General features: G+C 40.7%; 1 protein-coding gene across 1 annotated transcript in view; it reads left to right on the top strand.

Moving 5' to 3' along the window:
* LOC143323081 (melatonin receptor type 1B-B-like) overlaps positions 1 to 12,190 on the top strand; it is a 106,688-nt gene extending 94,498 nt beyond the window's left edge. The window contains exons 2-3 of the mRNA XM_076734699.1: positions 1,600 to 1,718; positions 10,242 to 12,190. Coding sequence (XP_076590814.1) covers positions 1,600 to 1,718; positions 10,242 to 10,991 — 869 coding nt within the window. The 3' untranslated portion in view covers positions 10,992 to 12,190. The remainder of the gene's footprint in view (positions 1 to 1,599; positions 1,719 to 10,241) is intronic.
* The last annotated feature ends 1,286 nt before the right edge of the window (positions 12,191 to 13,476 follow it).

Genomic DNA, 13,476 nt, shown 5'->3' with positions numbered 1-13,476 from the left:
CCCAGGACACGCTGGAGTGACTATGTCGCTCGGCTGGCCTGGGAACGCCTCGGGGTCCCCCCGGATGAGCTGGAGGAAGTGTCCGGGGAGAGGGAAGTTTGGGCGTCCCTGCTCAGACTGCTGCCCCCGCGACCCGGCCCCGGATAAGCGGGTGGAAATGGATGGATGGATGGATGGTCTGGTTGGGCTGTGGGAGCTCTGAGAGGGATAGAAAAAGACTAAACAAGCTGGTCAGGAGAGCTGGCTCTGTCCTGGACTGCCCTCTGGACACCATCTAGGAGGTGGGTGAGAGGAGGATGCCAAGCTGACATCAATCATGGACAACCACTCTCACCCCCTGCTTGAGACAGTGGGGGCCTTAAGCCTATTGCTGAAGGAGCTGCTGTATGAGAAGGAACACTGCCGCAGGTCCTTCCTTCCAACTGCTGTCAGATTATTTCACTCCAGCATTATATAACATAGCACTGTGTTGATGTTGTTTCCCATTACAGTATCACAAACCAACTTTTGCACTACTGTTATTTATGCTAACATACACTCCATCCATTACACTTTGTGCAATATTATTGGACAAGATGCAATATATTATTATATTGTATATTTGTTTTCTACAGTGCAATAATACAAACATTGTATTTAATGTCCATATCTGACTCATGACTTAACAGTTATCATACTCTTATGTATAATATACAAATATGTAGTTGATTTCTATTTTTTTATTCTGTATCCTTGTTATTGTCTTTTTGATCTCTCTATGTCTCTCTTTTATTCTTTGCTGACTGTAACAATTTAATTTCCCCAACGTGGGATTAATAAAGATTTATTTTATCTTATCTTATTTTATCTTTTTATGACATAAGCTCATAAACTAGCATATTGTTATTACAAGAAACTTCCATATGGCGTTAAAACAAGCAAGTAAAATTGACTGAATAGACACTGTAGCCTGAAGCTACAGCATGATGATCTTGACCAGCGCTTCTCAACCTTTTTCACATCAAGGAACCCTAAACTGACACTAATTAGACCACGGACCCCCCATTGGATAAGATTTACACATACCTGTGCTTGAGATTTGATATACATCACTATATGCAACTCACTAAGAAGCAACCTAACTGTTAAGATTGTTCTGATTTTTGGGACTGAGTATGTTTTGGATTTTGTGGATTTTAAGTATCTGTTCAATGATATTTTTACTCTTGCACTATTATTCATATTTTAGATTTTGCTCTTTATTTTGCACGCTTATCATGTTAAAAGTAAGATAGTTTGTTTTTGTGAAATATATTAATAAAGATGAAAGATTAAATAAGAAGAGTTTAGTGTAAAAACTGACTAGTTTGGTACCTATTAATAACAACAAAATATGTCATAACAACATATACAATGTTATTAAACAATACGAATGATCTTGTAGAAACTGAGCAACCTTTTGTTGCTCTGTTAGGAAGCATGCCGTGGGTGAGGCGTGGCCATGCAAAATATTGGACATAGACCACCTACTGCTTCAAAGTTGTTGCAGTTTCAATTTAATTCAATTCAGTTTCACAGTCTCACATGACTCTTTGTTTCCTCTCCTTCTGTCCTTTACAGGAAATGTCTTTGTGGTGAGCCTGGCCTTCGCTGACTTGGTGGTTGCATTCTACCCCTACCCTCTGGTGTTGTATGCCATCTTCCATGATGGTTGGTCACTGGGTGACACCCAGTGCAAGGTGAGCCCTGACTGTACATGTAATGATAACTTGGTTTGAAAGACTTTTTCCAACAACCTTGATCTTATTTCTGCAATCCAAGTTATCTTTATCTATACAGTCCACAGTCACAAAAGATTAACACTAACACTAAAGAGAATTACAATCTGTGCAGCACATCACACCTTCATTCCTTAGAACTCTAAAGAAGGAAAAATCCTGGTAAAAAAAAAAAAAAAAAACATTTAACAGAGAAACGGGAAGAAACCTCTTCAGGAGCAACAGAGGGATCCTTCTTCCATTACAGACATGCCATGCATGTTGTTTGTACAGGGTAAATAGTGTCAGCATTAATATTAGGTATTAGGTTCCAAAGGTTCCAAAAAAAAAAATGGAATTTCTCCTCGCGGGACTAATAAAGAAATACTGAATTGCAAACATATATGAAGAATATGAATCAGGGGACATGCTGTGCAACTTCCAGGTGGCCCCAAAACATGACCTCCAAGATATCGTTCAGTGGGATAAGAGACAAGACATGAAGCTGAACTAGTTGACTCCCTTCATCTATTGTCCCCTCTATTGTCTGTCCTAGTATCACCACTTTCCTGTTCTCTATTGTCCGTAATAATGCTTAATCAGTTCTTCAGTTTCACTTCTGTTGCAACATCTTTTTTGCAAGACAAACTTTTTTGAGCGTTTTTAAGGTAATTTCAGCCTAAAGAACCCTTTTTACTCAACAAAGCCTGACAGAGATGTTTGTGATGGAAACATAGCTTCATCAAATTAAGCTTCACAGGAGCTATCAGTGTGCAGATCTTTTGCATTATTTCTGTGTAGCGTGAGTCAACACCAATGCTGATGAACACTCTGGTATTTTTTGATAAAAGAAGTTTTTGTCCACGTGGGTCAAGTATCAGGCCTGCAACTGATATATACATGAAACCAATAACATGTACCCACTATCAGCACATTCTCAAACTTTGCATGCACAAACACACAAACTCAGGTACATTGCAATCTGGATGTTCTATTCAGTTGTGTTATGGCAGAGGGAACAAACTCCTGCTGAACTTAACTTTCTTCCATGCCAGTGACCTGTAACGGTGACCAGGTGGGAGGGGTACAAAGTGTGGGTTTAGAGGATAACCGGGATCAAGTGCTATGGCGTGTGCTCTGGCTGCAGTGACTATGCTTTTGAGGTCTGTGGAGGTTGAGGGTTTGGAGGCCAAAGATCTTGGCAGCTTTTTGTGTAATTTGTGTAAATACAGCCATCATTGGCCATTGTGTATCACAGGGGAACAAACTGGAATACAGAGATGTCACTGACTTTGTCAAATGGTGTGAACTGAACCACCTGCACATAAACGCCAGCAAGACAAAGAAGATGGTGATTGACTTCCACAGGAAGGTGCCACAGACTGCACCGGTGAACATCCAGGGTTGGGACATTGAGATCGTGGGCAAGTACAGATACCTGGGTGTTCACCTCAACAACAAACTGGACTGAACTAACCACACAGATGACCTGAACAAGAAGGGCCAAAACGACTTCATCTGCTCTGAAGATGAGTGTGCAGGAGACTGTTAAGAACACTTTATGATACTGTGGTGGCATCTGCAGTTTTCTACACAGTGGTCTGCTGAGGTTGTAGGAGCTCTGAGAGAGACAGAAAAAGACTAAACTGCCCTCTGGACACCATCAAGGAAGTGGGTGAGAGGAGGATGTTTGCCAAGCTGACATCAACCATGGGCAACCCCTCTCACCCCTTGCAGGAGACAGTGGGGGCCTAAAGCAGCTCCTTCAGCAACAGACTGCTGCATTCACTGTGTAACAAGGAACACTACCGCAGGTCCTTCATTCCAGCAGCTGCCAGACTTTTTAACTTCAGTACCATTTAACATTTAACTGTCAACATCATTTAACATTGTACTGTTTCAGAAACCTACTGTTTTTGCAGTACTGCGTTATTTATGTTTAATATTTTGCTAAAATCCATTGCTGTTACTGTGATTGCATCATTTCAGTCTGTCTCTCTTTCTGTCACACTCTCTCTCTCTCTCTCTCTCTCTCTCTCTCTCTCTCTCTCTCTCTCTCTCTCTCTGAGCATATGCATGAGCGTGGAAGTGAGTGGAAGAAGTCGTGAGTGAGTTTTTCCATCTTTGCTATTTTTCTTTCTGTTTTGGGTTTTTGAATGTGTTGATTTCTTGCTTTAGTTGTCATTATGAGTTGGTTTTAGGTTAGTTTGAGTCTTTTTTGGCTCAGTTTGGTGGTGGGGCTGGCATTCAGGTATCATGCCCGTTGTCAATTATCAGGTGGAGCTGGAGAAGCTAACACGCTGACATGCGGTGAAGTTATCACCGACTGTCAGCTGTTCAGTGGAGGAGGACAGCTGTGCTGCTGGAGGGGTCGCGGGCTATGAAAGCATTACATCTGCCTCTCGGATGAATAGCGCCATCGTCATCTTTCTGGACAAAGGGTCCAAAGTGGAAAGACTGGTTGGGCATGGGATTGTGATCCGTGACACGTTCACCCCCGTCCTCCCCCCGTCCTCATGCTACAGACAGCTGGTGTCCCCAATTAAGATGGTCCTGCTGGGCTGCAAGTCTCCCAAGCTGAAGCATGTTGTTTGTCACAGGAGACAAGTTTTTATGATCCTGAAAAACAGCATGAAGGAGCTGAACCTGACCTTCAGCTTTAAGGTGGAAGGCTTTAATTACATCGTGTTTGCTACCTCTGAAAATATGAAATGTTTTGGTTGTGGTGCTGAGGGATATTTGGTGCAGTCTTGCCCTGAGGCTGGGAAGTGCGCCACTTTGGCTGGGATGCAGAGCGGGCTGCGGGTCAGCCGCCGGTCCAGCAGCTGACCGGGCTGGGTGAACAGAGTTCTGGTGAGAAAACAAAGGACACACAAGCAGACATGCAGGACAGGGAGCAGAATGTGGACCAGTGTGAAACTGAGACTGGAAACACAGTAGAAAACAAGAAATGTCTAGACCAGTGACAAACCACAGAAAAAGAAAGGGAACAGAAACAAAGGAAGCTGCAGTCAAATTGTTGACAGTGTGATCGGTGAGGTGCTGATGGAGGAAAACATGTCTAATGAAATAAGTCTGTCTAATAATCCTGGTAAAAGAAAGAACAGCAGTGACAAAGAACAGAGTGGAGCTAAAAATAAGAGAGCGATGGAGGAGCTCTGTGACAATGAGGACGAATGTGCGTGGATATCTGTCTATCTGTCTAAAAAGATTCCCGGTAGAAACTAAAGGCAGTTAAACCAGACACCTTTTCCCAGATCTAAGAGGTGTTGTCAATCTGTGTCTCAGCTGAGGAAAGAAAGTGATGCCTTCAGTGACCAAGAGGTTTACCAGCTGAAGAAAATGGTTACCAGAGTCAGAGCTCAGATCATAGACAATGATAAATAAACCAAAGACGTCTGACCACATACAGCTGGTATGTGTGCTAGTTGCAGTGACAGTTTATTCCGTCCTCACGTGTTACCTAAATCTTGGTTCTTTAAACATCAATGGAGCCAGCAGTGTCATGAAAAGAGCTTCTCTGTTTAAACTGATTGAAATTAAGAAATTAGATTTGGTTTTTCTGCGGGAGACCCACAGCGACACTGGGAATGAAAGGGAGTGGAGGAATGAGATCCCCAGTATATGGAAATCTGCCTGTGTTCTCCCCTTGTTGAAAGGAGGGATCCCTCAGTTATTAATAACTACAGACCAATTTCTAAATTATGTGTTTTAGCTAAGATCCTCGAAAAATGTGTTAAAGAACAACTCAAAGACTTTTTGGAAACAAATGGTCTTCTGTCTCCTCATCAGTCAGGCTTCAGAAAATGTCACAGTACTATAACTGCAGCTATGAATGTAGTAAATGATGTCATTGAGGCACTAGACTGTAAAAAAATACTGTGCAGCTCTTTTCATCAATTTATCAAAGGCATTTGACACAGTCGACCATGCCATTTTGGCAACTAAACTGCAAAATATTGGTTTGTCTGGCTCTGCTCTAAAGTGGTTCTCGAACTATTTGTTAGGCAGATCACAGTGTGTGCAGTTTGCTGGGTCCTCTTCTTCCCTCCTTCCTATTTCAAAGGGTGTACCACAGGGCTCTATACTAGGACCACTGTTTTTTTCAAGTTATGTAAAAAACCTCTGTGATAACCTTGAGAATGAAACCTGCGAGCTGAAAGATGTTTGGAGAGGTTTTAACAGGACGGACCGGCAGTACACCTGGAGTCACTCCAACTCCAACTCCTATTATTGGCCAGACTTTTAAACAACATTTATACATTTATAAATTGTGTCAAATCGTTCCTGTTGGCTTCTCTGACCATTGTCTTGTTCAGTGCTCCTTTTATATGCAGAACGTGAAGGTACACAGTGCATATTGGCATTTTAACACTGGGCTTTTACATGATAAATCTTTTAGAGAGGCTTTTGTGTATTTATGGGTTTTACACAGAAAAAAATAAATCCTCCTTTCAAACAGTGCAGCAGTGGTGGGATGTCGGAAAGCATCGGATAAAACAGTTTTATCAGCAGTATACTCGCAATGTCACCAAGCACATTACCAGATCTCTTCAGGATCTGGAGACTGAGGTAGTATAGTTACAGAGTCTAGTGGATTCTACGGGACATCAAGGGCATGTTGAAGCCCTTAAATCCAAAAGGGCTGCCTTAGCCAACCTGTTGGGCCTTACAGCACAGGGCGCTCTGGTCCGGTCACGGTTCATGAGTGCCTCTGAAATGGATGCCCCTTCTCATTTTTTCGGGGGGGTCTGGAGTGGACGAACGGTAAGAGAAAAGTCATCCACTCTCTGATGACGGATCCCCAGTCACAGAAACTCCGGAGCTACGCAGATATGCCAACAATTTCTACAAAGAACTTTTTTTAAAAAAGAATTTGTAGAGGACATGGAGCTGGCTGGAGAATTTTATGCTGAACTGCCTCAGGTGGAGACCGACAGCAATGTAGTGTTGGACGCAGAGCTGTCCCTGAATGAACTGTACACTGCTCTCATGGGCCTGGCAAACGGCAAAGCACCTGGCATTGACGGACTACCGGCAGAATTTTATAAGTCTTTCTGGTCAGTGATTGGTGAGGATCTGTTGGAGGTTTTTAGGGACAGTTTGAATGAAGGAGGGCAGTGATTACCTTACTGCCAAAGAAAGGTGATCTACAAGAGCTGAGGAACTGGAGACCTGTCTCTCTGCTGTGTGGAGATTATAAAATCCTCTCCAAGGCCCTGGCCTCCAGACTCAGAGAGGCGATGAGTGTGCTCATTCATGTTAACCAAACTTGCTGTGTGCCCAGCAGGTTAATAAGTAATAATATCATGCTCATTCGGCATACTTTGGACGTCACTGGCTCATTGGTTATCGATGTTGGTCTTATTTCCGTAGACCAAGAAAAGGCTTTTGACCGGGTTAAACATGAGTGTCTGTGGCAGACGCTGAGTGCTTTTGGGTTCAACTCAGGATTTATAGCCAAGATCCAGGTACTGTACCATGATATTGCGAATATACTAAAACCTCTTAGTGCACCTTTTAGTGTGCAGAGGGGGGTACGCCAGCGCTGCTCTCTTTCCAGCATGTTGTACACAGTCGCTGTTGAACCTGTTCTTCATAAGCTCAGAAAGGAGCTCACTGGTGTTTGCTTTCCAGGTTGTGCCTCAGTTGTTATATTTTCAGCCTACGCTAAATGCCATTTTGATTAGCAATAATCAGAAAGACATTGATGTTCTGGAGAATAATGTGGCGCTTTTTAACAAAATCTCCTCTGCAAAGGTGAACTGGGGAAAAAGCGAAGCAGTGATGGGTGGAAAGAAGCAGCTGGACAGTTTAGTTCTACCAGGAGGGCTGACTTGGAAAAAGGAGGGATAAAGTACTTGGGAGTGTTTTTAGGTGAAGAATCGTTTTTAGAAAAGAACTGGGAGAATGATTTAGAGAAAATTAAGGGTCTTCTAAAAAGGTGGGAATGGCTCTTGCCGAGCAAATCCTATAGAGGGAGGATGCTTGTGATAAATAATCTGGTGTCCTCCTCTTGGTGGCACAGATTGGCTTGTGTGGATCCCCCTTCAAACCTGCTGTCTAAAATTCAATCTGTTTTAGTTGATTTCTTTCGGGACAAACTGCATTGGGTTCCACAGGCTGTTCTGTTTTTCCAAAAGAAGAAGGAGGACATGGACTGCTAAACCTGGCCAGCTGAGGAGCTGCTTTCCTCCAGCACATCCAAAGACTCCTGTTTGGAACGAAAGACTTGGTGTGGCAACCACTGGCATGGGTGCTGCTCAGGCGGTTCGGCGATCTGGGACTGCATGATTCTCTTTTCCTAATGGATTTTAAGACTGTGAAGGTCCAGACCTTGCCTCCTTTCTACCATGGAGTCTTTACAGTGAGGAGGATGTTGGAAATAGTCAGAACCACTGAGAATGACTCACTGGCTGCTGCAGGAGCCGATGATACACAGTGACGCTTAGACACTCCCTCCTGGGCAGGACCAGCTGTCACGGACCTGTTCTGCAGAGCAGGGATTCTGACTCTTCGATCGATGGTGACCACAGCTGGACCTGTACTGAACAATGCAGCTGCCCTTGCAGCTGGCCTGGGGGTGAGATCTGTGCCTCTGTTTGTATTGTTGGAGAGTCTGTTCAGAAAGTTGGGAGAAGGTTTCTCCAAGCAGAGTTTTATTCTGGGTTTTAAATACAAAAAGTCTGAGAAACACAAACGTCAGCTGTTGAATTTCATCTTGGGACAGTCAAAGATGTCCATTTAAGTCAGCAGGAAGAGGAAGACTGACGACTCAGTAGACGTTGATGTGAAGCTGTTGTTTACCAGGATGGTGAAAACCAGAAAAATTACTGATTTTAACTATTACAGAGAAATGAAAGATGTGGATCAGTTCAGCGTGAAATGGACTCATGGTGATTTTTTTGTGTTCACTGAAAGAAAACCAACTGATCTTCTCAGAGGAGATGATGTGACTTATTTTTCTTTTGGAGTTTTTATAATTTATTTGGTTATTTGTTTATTTTTCATTTATTTTTATTTGTTTTGCTTATTTAATTATTTCTGTGTGTGTGTGTGTGTGTGTGTGTGTGTGTGTGTGTGTGTGTGTTTGAGGATTGTTGCATTTTTGCAAATGGTTTGTTGGTGAAAACTGATGAAATAACATCAGTTTCAAAAATCAAAATCTCTCTCTCTCGCGCTATATAAATAAAATTGAATTAAATTGAATAAATCCATGCAAATATCCTGTGCAATATTGCAGATATTTTTACTGTGCCTATATTATCATTTCTACTATGTTATATCTGTATATTCTCTGCTGTGCAATAGTTTAAAATACTGAATTCATATTGTCCATATCCTGCCATGTGTAATTCAAAATTTTCCATTGAGAAACTGAGCCATCCCTCTAAAGGTAACTTTATTTTCATGCCCTTTTTTTGTATAGAATGTACACGCATACACACACACACACACACACACACACACACACACACACACTTGTATTTATTTCTTATTGATTTTTATTTTTATTCTTTTATAAGCCTCCTTCTTTATCCTTTATTCTTGCTATTACTGCTGTCTGTAACAACATAATTTCCCTGGCATGGAATCAATAAATAAATAAATCATATTTTATCATCATCATAAGTAACAGATGAAACAGTGCTTCTCTTGTGATGTTTGGTTGATGCTATAGACTAAAAGGAAAACTTCAGAAGCATTTGATCAAAAATTATTATCAATATAGTTATGAGGTCTAATTACTTCAGATAATTTGTTACCGCTTCCCATTTCTCTCAGCTGTTAAGACTTGTTTTAGTGTTTAGTCCAAAAGATTTCATCCATTTCATTTGTGTTTCCACTAATTAATGCATTTGATTAAGATGTCATGCTCAGCCTGGTCTAATTGTCTTCATTCACAAATTTTGTATATTTCCGCATTCAATCATTTATCCAGTCACCCAGTCATTTAATCACTAATTGTTCATTGATATAGTTTTTGCATTTATTAGCCTATTAATGGTCACATTTAATTGTTCCTTTATTTGGTTATTTAGTTATTATTTGTGTGTATCAATTGTAATAAAGCTTTCATTTATTTAAAAAAAAAGAACTTAGTTATGTGAGCTGTGCATATGAAATATTACAGTCACTGTACCACCAAGAACTCCGTAGCAATCTTCAGATTTAGCCTAAATTAATTAATGAAAATGTTTTTTCCCTTTTGATGGGTGAATTCAGTCAAGTTAAATTCTCTTATGTAATATAAATGCTGACCATTTCTGATAGCCAGAAGTGATCAATCTACAACTTCCTCTTAGCCAAAACAGTTATTGGCTATAGTAATTCAATATCCTTTAATGTAGAGTATGAAGCAATTTCTCATCAAGGAGTATCTACTGGTAATTTGTAGAACAAACAACTGCATTAATTTTATTTATTTATTTATTTATTTTGGTGCAACACTGCAATACTGAGCTGTCTTCCCTCTCTCTCCCTCTCTCTCTCTGTGTCTGGCAGGTGAGTGGCTTCCTGATGGGCTTGAGCGTCATTGGCTCTATCTTCAACATAACAGGCATTGCCATCAACCGGTACTGTTACATCTGCCACAGCTTCAACTACGACAAGCTGTATAGTTACCGCAACACGCTGCTCCTGGTCGCCCTCATCTGGCTGCTGACAGTCATAGCCATTGTGCCCAACTTTTTTGTCGGTTCACTACAGTACGACCCACGCATCTACTCATGCACATTTTCACAGACAGTCAGCACATCATACACCATCACGGTGGTGGTCATCCATTTCTTTGTTCCCATTGCTGTGGTCACCTTCTGCTACCTACGCATCTGGATCCTGGTCATCCAGGTGAGGCAGAGGGTAAAGTCAGAGGTCCGCCCTCGCATCAAGCCCAGTGACCTCAGGAACTTTATCACCATGTTTGTGGTGTTCGTGTTGTTTGCAATTTGCTGGGCACCACTCAACTTGATTGGGCTCGCTGTTGCTATTAATCCTGAAGCAGTCGCACCTCACATCCCTGAGTGGCTATTTGTGGTCAGCTACTTCATGGCTTATTTCAACAGTTGCCTTAATGCCATCATTTATGGTCTGCTGAACCAGAACTTCCGTAGGGAATACAAGCGGATTGTCATGTCAATGTGGATGCCACACCTCTTCTTCCAGGAGACATCGCGGGGGGGAACTGAGGGCATGAAGAGTAAACCCTCACCAGGATTTAATAACAATGAGCAAGTGAAAGGAGAAACTCTGTAACACTGTTTTTCTCATCTTTCATCTCCTTGTCCCTCTTCTGTGTTTGCATGTGCAGTGCCATTGATCAGATTTTACTCTGTGCCAAAGCAATGAACTCTAGAAATACAGATGTAGTGCTCAACAGTGAGCATGACTCAGATTAAAATGAAAAATGAGGAGAGGTATATTGTCTACAATTGCTCTCTTATCTATTCTTTTAAGAGTTCCCGTCATAAAAAAAAAAGATTTTATGTGAAGAAGACTATTATTATTATTATTATTATTATTATTATTATTATTATTATTATTATTAGAAGAAGAAGAAGAAGACAACCGTAAATTGATTTTCACCTTGACTTTATGTTTTCCTTTCTTAAAAATTACTGAGCTTTGTTTACACAAGATCATGATCACATGATCACAAGTACAGTGTGCATTACAAAAATACAAAACACAAACTAGTGATAGTATCCTGCAGAAAAAAATTCTGTTGTAGGTGTATCAACTGAGTTGTCCCCTTGCAAAATTTTGCCCCATAAGTCATAAAATTTTGACAATTACTAGTATATGAAATCTGACATGGATATTTATGAATCCAAGGTGATGAACCCTACTGAATGAGCAGAAAGCCATGGAATTTACTGAGCATATTCCCATAACCCAGAGGACACTCTCTAGTCTCCCTATGAATTAAATTCCTGGTAATATTCCAGTTGTTACATGTCATTCTGCAGCACACAATTTACGTTCAATGCCATCCTTGAGTACCAATGGAAGAAGCAGTGAAACCTTGTGTAGAAAGGGTGAGGATGTGAAGGTTGAACTAGTGGAAGGAGGTGAAACATGTCTGATGCAGGTTAAAGTTTTATGCTTGTATTATTCAAAATACATTAATTAAAAGCATTCACCTTATCTATGAATTTTCAAAAATGCTGTCACTGAACGTAATCTGGTGTGTAGGAAAATTATCCAGAATAAATACTCTTCTGGCAATAGGGTTGGGACACTCTTCAGCCTTTCCTCTAGCATTGTTTTCAGGATGAACTTACATTTTTAGTTGCACTAGTGTTCAGATTGTTAAAAGTAGCAAAATTATCTGTTTTACCCCATCTCAACCAAAGACCTCCAGCAGGTGCTGCCTAAGGTACATTAGTTGTACCTTAGGCAGCACCTGCAAACATTAACTATGAAGAAGCTTATTATGCATATGGGATGGGGGGAGGAGGTGACAAGTGGGCCCCCCTGGTCCCCACTTGACTGCCCCTTTGGCCTTGCTAAATTATTGAACATATGTTTCACACAACTTCTGCAATTGCTGAAGCTGACTTCTCTTCGGTGAGGCAGCTGATGTCAGATGGTACTGATGATGACGCTATTCACGTCTGCTTTTCCAGGTTTCGGTCAGTCAGTCCTGAGCAGAACTGAGTCTGTTGAAAAGTCAGTTTTGAAAAGAGGGAAAATGCACAAATATACCCCTTTTCAGCTGCACTTACCACAGCTTTGTTTTTATTATTTATTTATTTATTTATTTATTTATTTATTTATTTATTTTTTCCCAAATGATTTCACATTTGAAAGCAGAGAACTGAGAAGCTAGCTGGAACTTGAGGTTCAGCTCTGACAAGTACTAGGTAAATTCCACCATGAATTCAAATCACACACTTGTTATCATCAAGTTTCCAAGTCACCCTTTATCTCAATGAATTATTCCAGACAAACTGACACTTAGTGAATAGTTTCATTTTGTCTGGTGCTAGCAGCTCTACAGCAGCAGAACACTGCTTCACAAATTCTCCCGAATGAGGTTTGAGCTTTTCAGCACCACAACTGCATAATACTGTCTCTGTCAGAACATGTACTTATTTTATGTTATTTCCTTAATTGCTGAAAACAAAAAAATAGCTTTCTTGTATTATGACTTGCCTTGCGGGCCAGATCAAACAGTATGTGGCTGTATATGGCCCAGAGGCCAGAGGTTCCAAACCCTTTTTGAAAGGACTCCTGACTTTCACTTCTTAACTTGATTTCCATGTTTTTTTTTGAAATGCCGAAATGAAAAAAAAAAAAAAAAAAAAAAAAAACAGACCAAAAGAAACTAAACTGATGATCTCTAACTATGTTTTTTACACCTCAGGGTGCCTGCCTCCTCTGCTGTTGGGATAATATGTATTTGAAAGTGGAGGCACCGAGAGATAAGCAATTTAGGACATCATGACATCCATGGTGGTTGTATGAAAGTCTGCACAGCTGCTTCATTATCCCTCTGGATTTCTGTACTGTAATAATGTACTAGTAAGTAATGTACTAATGTAAAGTATTTTGGCACACCAAATGTTTTTTAAAGGTATATTATATTGTATAGTGTTAATTATTGCATATTTAATTTCTACCAGAAAAAAAGATTCAATTATTTTCTATCTTTTTTTATGATAACCATTGGTAAATGCAATCCAGCATGATGAATCTCTAAAAGATGTCTTTAAGTCTTTGACTTTGTTACTGGTGA

The sequence above is a fragment of the Chaetodon auriga genome, chromosome 7, assembly GCF_051107435.1.
Source record: "Chaetodon auriga isolate fChaAug3 chromosome 7, fChaAug3.hap1, whole genome shotgun sequence".
Lineage (NCBI taxonomy): Eukaryota > Metazoa > Chordata > Actinopteri > Chaetodontiformes > Chaetodontidae > Chaetodon > Chaetodon auriga.
The sequence above is the reverse complement of the archived record's forward strand: the minus strand, read 5'-3'. Positions and strand labels throughout refer to the sequence as shown.